Below are 14,982 nucleotides of genomic sequence, written 5' to 3' on the forward strand. Positions count from 1 at the left end.
TTTTATTCGAACCATCCTGAATTAATGATATGTGTATACCTGTCTTGTGTCTTAGTAGACTGTGGGCTACTTGAGAGTTTCTTTTTTTTTTTTTTTTAAGATTTTATTTATTTACTCATGAGAGACACACACACACAGAGGCAGAGACATAGGCAGAGGGAAAAGTAGGCTCCCTGTTGGGAGCCCAATTTGGCCTGGGGTGGGGGTGGGGGTGGGGCTTGACCCTGGGACTCTTGGGGGGTCATGCCCTGAGCTGAAGGCAGACACTCTCAACTGCTGAGCCACCCAGGTGTCCCTACTTGAGAATTTCTTATTCCTATTTCTTATTCTTCTTCAAAACTTCATCTAGGGACAGTCCATTATTTCAAGTTCTCTTCTGTATTTTGTTTGTATTTCATCCAAATTTCCTATGTGGTTTGGTAGAGGTCAGAGTGAGAGATGGGAGAAGCTTGTCATATCATCTCAATATGGCATCCTGATAGGAAAACCTACGCTACCTCAGGATTCTTGCTTCTTCTGCCCTCTAAAAAGAGAAGAAAATATATTCACTTATATTTCACCATCTCAAATTTACCTTGCAGGGCTGGGTTTCATCCAAAGGTGGTAAGCAGTATTACTGCAGAAGATTTAGGAACTTGTTCCTTAAACAGGATATAGGGGAGACTCAGAAGAGAGTTTAGGTCCTAATTCTACTTTTGTCTCAACAGATCATTTTAAGGATATAACTATCCTGAATCTATTTTCCCAAATTGAGAGGTTAATTTTTGCTTCATAAGTTTTGGTTAATTTGAAGTTATTTTTTGCCTCATCATTTGTGTCTCATTAAAATATGAGGCATATCCTTAGCTGTGATCTGAGCTTCCCATTCTCCTTACAGACAGGAAATTAGACCCTTCACTCCCCATTAATGTGCTGCTAATTCTGGTCTTAAACAGACAACCACCATACTTGATCTTTCCACATTGTGAGAACAACACACACATACACACACACCCACGTTGTTACTATGAAGTTGCTTTCCAATCTAATGAGAAAAAAAATTGAAAATGGTTTTAGAACCAAGAGGAAAATTTATTCGTAGATGCATTTCTATTACCCAGTCTGCTCAGCTACAATGTCAGGACATTTTGGCCACCAACGCAGCTTTCTTTATTTCCAGAGAATGTTTTAGCTCCTCCATTGTGAAGCCATTTTCCTTTAGTCTTTGTATAAAGTCTTCTATGGCTTTGCAATATTCTATGTCTTTCTGAAAGGCAAACTGAAGAAAAGAAAAAAAATTAAGTTAAAATGTAATAACTGAGATCCAGCTGGATGGTCTGAAGCTAATGAGTAGTGCTCAGGCCCGTGACTGGGGGCTCAGAACCAGGCTAGCTTAAAGACAAATCGGAGTCTTCAACATGATGAATCATTTAAATTTGCTGGCTTTTATATACTTATTATTATCGCAATAATAAATATAAATAAAAGAGGGAATTTCAATGGAAATTTATCTGTTCAGTGGTTTTTGGATCCTAGAAGAATTTTAGACTTTTCACAGCAATACACACAAGTCATGAGCCCCCTTCTAACGGCCCTTCAAAAACATCCCACAATGAACAGTTATTTACTGAGCATGTGCCAGAAATGATGCTAGGATCTAGGGATACAACTGTGAATAAGACAGACAAAAGCCTACTACTTACAATTGTCTTCTCACACTCAGTCTGTGGAGTCGGTTTGGGAGTTTCTTGGATCAATTTACAGACTGGAAGTGCACTGTTCCACTCCCCATCAATGCACTGTTGGTCCTGTGTGCCCACTAAGTGGTATCTGAACAGAAATCAGAAGGGCAATGAATTTAGCCTTCTCACCTTCTGAACTGGGCAACTAAGGCTGGTTTTGTGTAGTTGTATTTCATTATTTCCTACTGTGATAGCATCCACCCCCGACCCTTAATGCGTGTTTAAGTTCTCTCAGTATTACAAAACAGTAATCAACTAAAACTATTCTCCTTGGGGTGGACAGGACCCAAGTGCCAGTTCAATCTATAAAACATGGAGGAGTGAGATTCTGAATGTGTGTGTTTACAACAGTTGTTGGGTGGAGAGCGTGAGGGAAAAAGCTTGTCATCATTCAGTAACTTATAAAAGCATCTGCTATCTATACTCAAAGGGATTGGGAAGCCAGAGATAGCCCTCAAATAAATTTTATGAAGGAGTTACAGCTTTTAATCAGAAAAACATAAAAGTTGACTGCAAAGTCCACTAGAAGTATATAATGAAATTGAAATGCTAATAAGGAGACATGACCCTGAATAAGACTTGAAGCCAAGGAAAGAATAGATCTGTAAGGTGGGTGACTGGGTAGTCTAAATTAAAATTAGCCTTTAATTAAGATGTATTAAAGCTCTATAAATCATTCTCTAAATCTTTCCTTTTCTTTAAAGGATTTTTTTTTTTTTAATTCAAGTAACTACAAACGGGAAACTAGATCGGGGTGGGGCAGGATGGAACAATAAATCATTCTCTTTCTGCAGTTCCATATGTTCTATATTTCTTTGAGTTTTTGTTCTGAGATTATTTAGAAAAATATACATTTTAAATATCTTCTCTAGGATAAATAAGAGGATCAGTCTGTCTTCTAGAGATTGAGGAGAGCTAGCAATGGGCTAAAGCAGCTCTCAAAATCAGAATGAGCTCCGATACCAGAGGCAGTAGGAAATCAGGGCATTAGGTGAGATGGACTGGGTCATTCGCCAAAACAATGCTAGCAGTCAATGGGCAAGATCCTGCATTTGAAAGGCTGCATACACTTACCCGTCTTCACAGTGATAAGTAATGGTAGATCCTGAGCTGAAATTTCTCCCTTCAAAATAGCCATGAGCTGGATTCTCAGGAGGGCCACAGTTTCCTGAGAAACAGGAGTACAGGAGTGACAGTCATGGGTTGTACTCAATTAAGAGTACCCCTTAAGTGTAACTGTCATCCATGTGGGATCTGGGGACACATTCTCCATTCATTTCCTTCTGGTCAAAATCATGTTTTTCCATTGGAAAGACTCCTTCCCCCGGCTTATCCTCTGAGTCATTAACAGTTTAAGAGTACTTTTTCATTGGCATGAGCTTGAGGAAAGGAAGTTTAAGTTGTAGAGATTGTCAGTGAACAAGAAAAAAAAATTCAGGGGATCCCTGGGTGGCTCAGCGGTTGAGCGTCTGCCTTCGGCCCAGTGTGTGATCCTGGAGTCCTGGGATCCAGTCCCCATCGGGGTCCCCGCAGGGAGCCTGCTTCTCCCTCTGCCTGTGTCTCTGCCTCTCTGTCTGTGTCTCTCATAAACAAATAAATAAAATCTTCTAAAAAAGAAAGAAAGAAAGAAAGAAAGAAAAAGAAAGAAAGAAAGAAAAAGAAAGAAAGAAAGAAAGAAAGAAAAGAAAAAAAAATTCAAATCAGAGGTAGAGGTGGGAAAAGTTAACTCCCTAAATTGGGAGATAAATGGCGCAAGTTCAAACGGAAGCTGACATTCTCTGTAGGACAGAATTGTGCAATATGAGAGCTTCAGAAACAAGGAGAATACAGCTGGGAGGAAAGAAGGGGAGTGTATAAAGAGAGTTGAACAAAGTATTAGATGTTGTGAATTTCAGTTCTGGTTCTTCCACTAACCACCATTTCATCCTTCTTGGCTTCCTTCCTAACCTGTAAGATGAGCAGTTTATTTATTTTTAAAAAGATTTTTTTAATTTATTCATGAGAGACACAGAGACACAGGCAGAGACAGAAGCAGTCTCCTCACCGGATCTCAGGACCCCGGGATCATGACCTTAGCCAAAGGCAGAAGCTCAACTGCTGAGCCACCTAGGTGCCTCGATGAGCAGTTTAAATAGTAATACCTCTAAAGTCCCTTTGAGCTCTGACATTATGAGTCTAAACATGGTGATCAAGATTAAAGGATAAATTAAGAATAATTAGGTATGTATATATCTATAGAAACAAATGCCTTCAAAACAAATACTTGGGTAAAAACAGCAAAGCATAAAAGAGCATGCATTAGTATAGTACATAGTATAGGATACTGTGTATAATAATGCATACAAATAAAAATGTAATTATAATAGCATAGAATACTATTTCTGTAAAAAATACACAATATGCATAAACATATATGAACAGGAAAAAAAAAGCCTGAAAATTACATATCAAAGTATTCTATTATTTCTGGATAGTAGGCTTGTAGATAATTAAATGTTTCTTTTATTTTCTGTATTTTTTCCACAACACAGATGCTTTCTTTGAACAGTTAATAAATAATTTTTAAAGGATAAGAAACTGAGTTCAAAAGCTGTATAGAGGAAAGGAAAAGAATTTCAGTGAATTGATCATAGGCATCCCAGTTTATACAGGGCTCTACTGGTGACTTTGAAGAATATAGTTGTGAACTGAAAGAGATGATACAGATCTTGGGTCTAAGCAGAAAAGGATTTGCTTTACTCAGGGACCCAACAAGCTTCCCCTAAAATTGGGCAATGAACTAACATAAAAAGACAGAAATCCTGTACTTTAGAGCTAGGATAGAATGTATTAAATTAAAGAGAGTAAAAGAGAAAAGATCTTTGAGAAACAAATACTTCAAGCTTATGTCCAGCTAATGATAATGTTATATGCTTGTAGTTTAACTTCATGTAGCATATATGCATGTTTTAAGTAACCACAAACTCCTTAAAAGAAGTTAGCTCTAGTTTGTGCTTTTAAACTGCCAAAAAATAAAAATAAAAAATAAAATAAACAGCCTATCTACTGTTTTAATAGCTACTGCCAAAATACATCCACAGAGTGATATCTCTTTCTCTGACCTAAGTGGCTAGTCCCTCGTATCCTGAATGATGTTAGATCAAATCAAATTTTTAAATTATTTGTCAACCTGATCAGTAAAACATGTGTATCTAATCTTAATATTCATTTCTGTAATTATTAGTTACATTCACTGTCCTTCCATAAATTTGAGGAATATAAATGCTATTTGGGGCTTATCTTGGAATTATCTATCCTTAAAATCTGCCATTTTTCTATTAGGTTGCCTATTTGTCACAGATTTTGGGGGGGGGGGTTTGTATATTAAAAACACTAACTTCTTAGCCATCAAATATGTTGCAAATATTTTCTCTAAGCCTATTATCTTTTAGTTTTTATGATGTCTTTGAATAGATAAAAGTTTTGATTTAAAAAATTCATTTAAATCTGTCCATTTTCTTCCTTTAGGACTTCAGGGGTTTTGTTACTTCTTAGGAAAACCTTCTCTGGGATCCCTGGGTGGCTCAGCGGTTCAGTGCCTGCCTTTGGCCCAGGGCGTGATCCTGGAGACCCTGGATCGAGTCCCATGTCGGGCTCTCTGTATGATGCCTGCTTCTCCCTCTGCCTGTGTCTCTGCCTCTCTCTCTGTGTGTGTCTGTCATAAATAAATAAACCTTTAAAAAAAAAAAACCTTCTCCAATCCAAGATAATAAATTTTCATATTTTCTTCAATAATTTTCCTTTTTCAGTTATACATTTAAACCCATTTGGAATTAATTTTTAATATGACATAAGTAGAGTTCTAATTTTGTTTTTTCTTTTCTTTTTTTTTTTTTTAAAGATTTTCTTTATTCATGAGAGACACACACAGAGAGAGAGAGAGAGAGAGAGAGAGAGAGGCAGAGACACAGGCAGAGGGAGAAGCAGGCTCCATGCAGGGTGCCAGATGTGGGACTTGATCCCAGGACTCCAGAATCACACCCTGGGCAGAAGGCAGGCGCTAAACCACTGAGCCACCCATGGATCCCTAATTTTGTTTTTTCTAAATAGATAATTATCCCATTATCATTGAATACAGACTTTTCCCACTAATTTAAAATAAACTGTTCTACTTTTCTGTGTCATTACTTAGTTGTTTTAGTGATATATGAATTATAGCATCTATAATTTGCCATTTTAATGCTCTTTCACTTATAGTAATTTTGTTTTACATTTTATCATCTGATAAAGTGTTTCCTCCCCTTTTATCTAGCCAAATATATATATTACTCATCGTTTTCCAAATAATAAATTTGTAAAATGTTTCCTCTCACTATACCTTCAAACAATCATATTGAAAGTCCTTGCTAGTGCAATAAGAAAGGAAAATAGAAGGTATACATATTGGGAAGGAGATATAAAACTGTGTTTTTCACAGATTACATGATTCTTTATGGAGAAAATCCCAAAGAATTGGCCAAAAAAACTCCTGAAACTAATAAGCTATTATGTCAAAATTGCAGGATACAAGTTTAATATACAGAGCTCAATTATTTTCTTATATATCAACAATGAGCAAGTGGAACTTAAAATTAAAAATATAATACCATTTACATTAGCAACCATGAAAAATTAAATACTTACGTATAAATAAAAATACAAGGTCTATTTAGAGAAAAACTATAAAATTCTGATGAATGAAATCAAACAAGAAGTAAATAGATGCAGAGGTATTCCATGTTCATGGTTAGGAAGACTCAATACTGTCACGATGTCAGCTCTTCCCAATATGATCTATACTAAATCTTCAATGCAATATTAATCAAAATTCCACCAAATTATTTTAGGAATATTGACAAAAGGTTTATATGATAGTTTTATAAAGGAGGCAAAAAAACCAGAATAGCCAATACAATATTTAAAATGTAGGACAAAGTTAGGGAATTAAAGCTACCTGACTTCAAAACTTACATAAAGCTACAATAATCAAGACAGTGTGGTATTGGTGAAAGAATAAACAAATCAATGAAATGGAATAGAAAACCCAGAAATAGACCCACATAAATAGTGTCAATTGATCTTTAAAGGAGCAGAGGCAATATAATAAAGCAAAGATAGTTTTTTTTTTAACAAATCGTGCTGGTACAACTGAACATCCACAGGCAAAAAAGTGAACTGAGAAATAAATTTTATATCCTTCACAAAAATTAACTCAAAATGGATCATAGGCCTGACTGTAAAATATAAAAATATGAAGCATCTAGAAGATAATGTAGGAGAAGACTTATATGACCTTAAGTATAGTGGTGCCTTTTTAGATACAGCAGTAAAGACATCATCCATGAAATAATGGATCAGCTGCAATTCATTAAAACTTAACACTTCAGTGCTATGGATGTCATATCAAGAGAATGAGAAGATAAGCCACAGGCTGGGAGAAAATAATTGCAAAAGACAAATCAAATAAAGGACTGTTATCCAAAGCATACAAAGAACTCTTAAAACTCAACAAGAAGATAACCTGATTAAAAAATAGGCCAATGACCTTTACAGACACCTCACCAAAGAAGAGACACAGATGGAAAATTAGTGCATATCATCAGGAAATGCAAATTAAAGCAACAATGGGATACCACTACACATCTATGAGAATGGCCAAGATCTCGGACACTGATGACACCAAATGCTGACAAGGATGTAGAGCAACAAGACCTCTCATCCTCTGGTGGGGATGTAAAATGATATAACCACTTTGTAAGACAGTTGGGTGATTTCTCACAAAGCTAAATACACTAAAATCCAACAATTGCACTCCTTGGTACTTATCCAAAGGAGTTGAAAACTTTTGTCCCCACAAAAACCTGCACCTGCTACATCTATAGCAGCTTTGTTCATAATTGTCAAACTTTGGAAGCAACCTAGATGTTCTTTAGAAGATGAGTGGATCAATAAGCTGTGATACATCCAGAAATAGGATATTATTTAATAAAAGAAAATGAGCTATTAAGCTATGAAAAGACATGGAGGAATCTTAAATGCATATTACTAAGTAGAAAAAGCCAATCTGAAAAGGCTACATACTGTATGATTCCAAATATATGACATCTGTAAAAGGCAAAACTATGGAAACAATAAGAAGATCAGTGGTTGAAAGGGGTGGGGTGAGTAGAGAGATGAATAAACAGCACAGAGGATTTTCAGGGCAGCAAAAAAAAATCTGCATGATATTATAATGGTAAATATGTGTCATTATGCATCTGTCCAAACCCACTGAATGTACAACACCAAGAGTGAGTCCTTAGGTAACTATAGACTTAGGGTGATCATGATGTGTCAACACTGGCTCATCTTTGGTAAACAATTAAAAAAAAAGTACTATTCTGGTGAATGATCAATAATGTGCATGTGTGGGGGTAGGGATTATATAGGAAATCTCTGTATCTTCCCTTCAGTTTTATTATAAACCTAAAACTGCTCTAAAAAATTAAGTCTTTAAAAAAATAAATCTGTAATGTTAGATAGGTACCTTTCCAAATGAGATTTTAAACTTATTTTTTTTTTTTTATATTTTTAAATTTGAAATTCTGGTCAGAATTACATTGTAATATGTAAACTATCCATCCAGGATCATGGAATGCATTTTCTTTTATTTAAGTCTTATTTTATGTCCTTCAGTAAATTTTCAAATAGGTCTCATGAATGAAATTATTTTACATTTCAGTATTCATCTCATAATTATTATTAGCAAGTAATACTATTGATTTTTCAATATTTATTTTTGTTCAAGAATAAAGTTTTTTGGCAGAATTTCTGGATCTTTTAAATATATTTGGCAAGTAAGTATACCCTGTGACCCATTGATCATTCTAGGAATCTAGACTACAGAAATAAGAGCTAGATATAAAGATATATGTATATGTATACAAATATATAGCAATCATTTCAGCATTGAAATAGCAAAAATACAGAAATAGAATAAATGTTCATCAATTATGGCATATCCATATTATTATTTAAAAGTAGAATATAAGGGTACCTGGGATGGCTCAGTCAGTTAAGCATCTGCCTTTGGCTCAGGTCATGATCCCAGGGTCTTGGGATCCAGTTGACATATCAAGCTTCCTGCCCAGCAGGAAGTCTGCTTCTCTTTCTCTCTGCTCATGCTCTGTCTCTCTCAAATTAATATTAAAAAATAAATAAATAAAAGCAGAAGATAAAGGGATGCTTGGGTGGCTCAGAGGTTGCATATCTGCCTTCGGTTCAGGGCGTGATCCTGGAGTCTCCTGGGATCGAGTCCCACTTTGGGCTTCCTGCAAGGAGCTTGCTTCTCCCTCTGCCTAGGTCTCTGCCTCTCTGTGTCTCTCATTAATAAATAAATACAATCTTAAGAAAAAACAAACAGGGGATAGAGCAACATATACTGATCTGAAAATGGTTCCCACGTATAATGTTACACCAAAAAAGCAATTAAAAAAATACATAAAGTCCCATTTTTGTAGGTGTATATGTGTATAGATATGTGTGAGTATGCTTTTATTAAAATGTCTGCACAAACATAAAAGTCATGAAACAAACACATCCAACTAAGTACCTCTGAAAGCTGTGAATTACCGTGTTAGAAGGAGGTGCTTTCTTTTTATATTTTTTCTTAAAGATTATATTTATTTATTCATGAGAGACACAGAGAGAGAGGCAGAGACACAGGCAGAGGGAGAAACAGGCTCCCTGTGGGGAGCCCGATGCGGGACTCGATCCCCAGACCCTAAGTTCACGACCTGAGCCGAAGGCAGACGCTGAACCATTCAACCTCTGAGCCACCCAGGCATCCCAGAAGGAAGTACTTTCAACTCTTATTTTATATAACTTTGCAATGGATGAGTTATGATCCTTTCCTCCTGTTTTTGTGTATTCTTCAAATAAGAATTTTAAGTCAGTATTGTGAAATTAAAAAAAAAAAGTCAGATGCCTCAAACTAACCTTGTTTTGGACTTAGTGGGTGGGATCTGAATCCTACTTGAGAGGGGTAGAAAAAGAATTTACTGTTTGGAAGCTATTCTTTTCACTGAAACACATTGTTTGAGGTGGCCCTTGGCTCTGTGAACTCCACTTGTTTCTTGGTTGTTTCCTAGTTCCCAAGCCTTCCCAGGTATAAAAAAAAAAAATAAAAAAGATATCTAATTGGTACCTTTGGATTTGCACTTGTTTCTCTCATACTTACTGCTTTTGCAGGTAGGCAAGGGAGGCATCCAGGTGTGGTTGTCCAGGCACTGACTCCAACTGCTGCCCTTGAGGATGTAGTGCTCATTGCACTCAAAAGTGATTTTGTCACCCACATTCACAGGACCCAGGAAACTGGAGGTACCATTCACCAGCACAGGGACAGGACAGTGGCCCACTAAAGGAGAAAACAGGAAGGGATCTGGAAGGACACCACTGCAAAGGCTAGACCTCCTCAGACCTCACTGAGAAAATAGAAATCAGAACTAAAACTGCACTTAAAAAAATTTTTTTTATTAATTTATTCATGAGAGACACACAGAGAGAGGCAGAGACACAGGCAGAGGGAGAAGCAGAGGAGCCAATGTGGGACTTGATCCTGGAACCCCCAGATCACACTCTGAGCTGAAGGTAGATGCTCAACCACTGAGCTGCCCAGGTGCCCCAAAACTGCATTTTTTCATAGGGACTACAAACTGCACTTGTACATGGCACTAAACCATGTCAATGCCAGATGAAAGACTAGGTTGGTATAAGAGAGACTGGAAAGGTCTCCAGTCATGCACTAGGGTGACAGTTGGCAGTTGGTACTTGAACTTGCTAAAAGAAATTAATTAAGCATATAACTGGAAATGATCAATAGTGTGTTCATCCTCCTGTCAAGCACTGCTGAAAATTCTGCACCCTATGTCTGAGGCAAGTGTTCCCTTCCCCTTCATCCAATCAAATGTTTGTCATCCAGTCCTTTGTTTCGTTTTGCTTTTCCCAGGTGAAAAAACAGGAGAGAATGCAGAGAGAGATGAATTTGGTTATACAAGTAAAGGACAGACATATTGATGTGCTTTAAGTGTAAGGGAGAACGAACCCAGCTAGTCCTAAAAATAGTAATAATAACGAGGATATCGACCAGTGGTTCTGTCTCTACAGACTTCACAAGTGAGTTTTCTATACTTGAGCAAATCACTTGGATCTCAGTTATCACATTTGTATATTGAGAACATGAATTTTTATCGGTTCAAAAGTTATATAATGGATGAAATAGACTATGACATATTTACCTCAAAATAATAATAATAATAGTGGGGACGCCTGGGTGGCTCTGCCTTTGGCTCAGGGCGTGATCCCGAGGTCCTGGGATCGAGTCCCACACTGGGCTCCCTGCATGGGGCCTGCTTCTCCTTCTGCCTGTGTCTCTTCCTCTCTCTCTGTGTGTCTCATGAATAAATAAATAAAATCTTAAAAAAATAATAATGCAAAATAGGATTGTAGAAAAGATTGGTTATAGGTGGATAATTGTTGAAGGTAAGTCGTAAGTAATATGAATTGATTTTACTCTTCCATCTTTTGTATGCTTAAAATTTCTTATAACATAAACATTTTAAAGGCGTATGATACTAAACAAATGATAGCCCCCCCAAAAGTTGTTTTAATACATGGAAGAAATTCTTTTCTTCCTGCAGGGTTGATAGTGTCTATTCATTCCATCAATTAATTAGCTAATTGCATCAGTACTGAGCAAGAGCTGATCATGTAGCTTCTCAGAGAAGACCTTCCACCCTAGAGTGCTTTAAAAATGAATTCCTAGAAATTGAGAATTTTTGCCTTATAAAGTTTGAACATGGCCTCCTGGAAGTGGGATGTGAAAGCATTGAGTGGGACGAAAAGCTGTACGAAGAAACAGAAAGCTCAAACTTACATTGACATGTGGGAACGGGGGCGTTCCACTCCAGAGAGGCATTGCAAAAAAAGGTTTTCTTTCCGACCAGGTGGTAGCCCTTGATACAGACATAAATTCCCTGAATTTGTCCTTCTGACTCCTCTGCAACGAATATGCTATTTTCCACTGGAGGAAGTTCTGAACAGCTCTCTGTTGGAAGGAAAAAGATAAGGGATTCACCTGACATACCCCATGCCGGGAGGAGGCCCCCCAGATTGCCATCCAAGGGTCTTCGTGCAGGAGTACGGCTTCTGATTCCTTGTCCTCTTCCACGTCCAGGTCTACCCACATGCCTCCCTTCCCGATAATTCCCAAAGTTGTGTTTTCGAAAGGCTAATAGGATTCACTCAAATTCAGCCATAGGTCATCTACCCCCTAAAGAAACAGTCCCCTTTCTAAGGAGCAGTCTTGGGGGGTTACAACAGATCTCTCAAGATTCTGAAATTGGTACTCTTTGCCCCCAGAACAGAAAGGGAAAGTAAACAGTTAACCACCCACTTCATAGAGCAGAATCATCATTAAATTTTACTAAGCTCCTACTGAGTACAGAGCATTAGGCCAAGTAATGAGATTTTTCAACAAAGGAAATGCATTTCAGAAATTTAAGTTTCATTAAAAACCCTAAGACAGAATGCCTCATACACCCCCAAACTGGTAGCAAGTGCCTTGTAAACCAATCTTAATCAGGCATACGCACCATCTGAGGCAGGAATCAGCCACACAACCACGAGATAGCACATGAACCGAAAAAACATTTCGTGATGGGTTGCTTGAGCCAGGCTGGGATTAACCCAAACCAGCCAACACCTGGTTCGGATCAAAGCAGATCTTCTAACACTGCCTGCGATACCTCCTTTCCAGGGAAGAGGTTAAGAGGTTGTCCTGATTTCTCTTCCCTGGAAAGAATTAAAAAAAAAAAAAAAATCCTACAACAGAAAATAAGAACAGCTATGAGGAAGTTAGTACAGGGAGGGATTCTGGTGGCTTGACGAGCTGCCAGTTTTAAAACTCAGTTTTAGAACTTGCCAGGGTCCATTGTGCAAATCCAGCTGACCAGTTCCTTTGGATCTGCAGGCTTATCCCTCCGCAGCCGACTTAGCCAGAGGGTGTTACCCTGACCCTCGCTTCTGTCAATATTTGCTATCGTTTCCAGTCCAGCTTCTGCAACTCCCTTCAGCTCTGCAGGTGGAGGAGGGCAGGCCGATGTCCAGTGCTTTCAGGAGAGCAACACAGCTCTGAGTGCCACGTCCCCCCGGGCCCTCAAATGCCAGGTTGTCTACAAGCAGCACCGATCACTGCAGCCTGGAAGGCTCAAGGAAGTTAACTAACCTTACCTGGTCTTGGATCTTCCAGATCCGAGGCTTCCCAGCAAGGAGCCCACCCTGATAATGTCCCAACCTGAGAAAAACTCCAAAGCCCTACAGCAACACCTGGTCCTCATTTGCCAGGCCTGCACCAGGGTTCCCATTCTGCGCGGCTTTGGGCCTCAGGCTCGAGCCTGAGTCCAGGGTCAACCAAATGAACTAAGAGGGAGATGAGGGAAAAAACCTTGGTTTCAGGAATGAAAACATGTGAAATTGTTTGGGGGCTCCTGCCTTCTTATTCATGACTGTTACAGCGATCAGCTGGTTGTCCTTGCTCCGGTTATGAAACTGGGGTAAAAGTTCCTCCACGATTTTAGGTTGTAATGAACTAATATAAAGCATCATAGTGAGTATAAAGCATTAAGGACACAGTAAGGTCTTAACTGTTTTTCTCCTCTCTGCCCATTACCATTACTTATGATGATTTGCTCATGTCTTTTTCCCACGTGAGGCTGTTAACTCTAGGACAAGGATTGTGTCCCATGTGCCTTTCCTTCCTCAGCACTCCATAATGCAAAGCAGAATTGTCTGCTAGGTAAATAAGAGCAACAGGGGACCAATAAATAGAGCACAGTCGTCATACAGAAACTCTCCCAGAGCCGCTCAAATCCATACTGATAATCTGTCATTTGCTGTGCCCTTTATGGGGTTTCCATAGCTTATCCTCACTCAACAACTCTATGAGTTCCTATGTGCAGACACCTTTTTAAGTATAGTTCTCGAAAGAGTAAACAACATGACGTGCCTATAAATATAAAATGAATTCATGTCAAAGATTTTATTCAACTCCTTCATGAGAAAACCTTGAAGATGCTACAACTAATTCAGAGAATGCGAGGAACGGAGATTTACGTATTCAAGGCAAAGGCCTTCTGAGGTGACTTTCCTAATCGATGGCAAACTGGTTAATAGCATACATGGTAACAAACTGTAATATTTGGAATGAGCTTTTCTCATTGGAGATGGAAATTAATTGAATTTCTACTGGACAAAATTCACTGGCCTCATTATTAGGAATCCTTTGCGTTGCTTTCAGAAAGAATCATTTGTATTCCCATCTATTTCCTACAAATTAACCTCTAGTCTTCTGGAATTGTAAAAACGACTAATTAGGGCACCTGGGTGACTCAGTGGTTAAGCATCTGCCTTTGGCTCGGGATGTGATCCCAGGGTCCTGAGATCAAGTCCCGCATCAGGCTTCCCACAGGGAGCCTGCTTCTCCCTCTGTGTCCCTGCCTCTCTCTGTATGTCTCATGAATAAATAAAATCTTTTAAAAAAAGACTAATTAATAGAAAGTCAATAAAAATTACCTCCCCCCATGAAATCAATAATCCCAGGGAGGGTCTACAAAACAATACTCAGTAACCCACTGAAAAATTTCTCCAGTGATTTCTTTTTGTCTCTTTTGTCAGGTTTTGAGTAATTTTGCTTAACACATCACATATTCTACTTCTTGAGGCATATAAGTTCCCCTGCATGCAAATGTGTATGTCTGTAAAATAAATGATTTAAAAAATAGTGAAAGAAAATTTTGTTTACTCTTAAAATTAGGTATTCTTTCATCGCTGAGAAATTCCTCAATTCCTAATAAAATAGAGCATTCTTACAGGAAGTAACTGCCAATAATTCTTCACCTCAATTCATTTCAGATTCCAATTAGGGCCTTAGAAAGGTACTATATGATTCATAATATTATCTTAGTAATATTTTTTATGAAATGTAAAAATCTTTAAGTGAGATATACAGAGACTATAAATATCCTCACAACGGTTAGGTCAGATTTTCCTGTTAAATAAAATGGGAGAAAACTTTGCTTTCAAAGCTTTGTGGATTTGGGGATTGCCTATAAGGGATTTTAGGATTATATGTTTTATTATGAGTGTCCAAGCTTAGAAAAATTACTAAATGAGGATTCATAAACCCCTCTAGCCCTTTGGACATTAA

General features: G+C 37.9%; 1 protein-coding gene across 1 annotated transcript; it reads right to left on the bottom strand.

The window, feature by feature from the left end:
- Positions 1-1,050: 1,050 nt before the first annotated feature.
- On the bottom strand, positions 1,051-12,738 carry C4BPB (complement component 4 binding protein beta). Its single transcript, XM_041764750.1, has 6 exons — positions 12,371-12,738; positions 11,653-11,823; positions 9,958-10,134; positions 2,796-2,889; positions 1,683-1,809; positions 1,051-1,258 (listed from the first exon to the last, which is right to left on the bottom strand). Exons 1-6 carry the CDS (start codon positions 12,426-12,428, stop codon positions 1,118-1,120), a joined length of 768 nt encoding a protein of 255 aa, XP_041620684.1. The 5' UTR covers positions 12,429-12,738; the 3' UTR covers positions 1,051-1,117.
- Positions 12,739-14,982: the final 2,244 nt, after the last annotated feature.

Source organism: Vulpes lagopus, chromosome 1 (assembly GCF_018345385.1).
Source record: "Vulpes lagopus strain Blue_001 chromosome 1, ASM1834538v1, whole genome shotgun sequence".
Lineage (NCBI taxonomy): Eukaryota > Metazoa > Chordata > Mammalia > Carnivora > Canidae > Vulpes > Vulpes lagopus.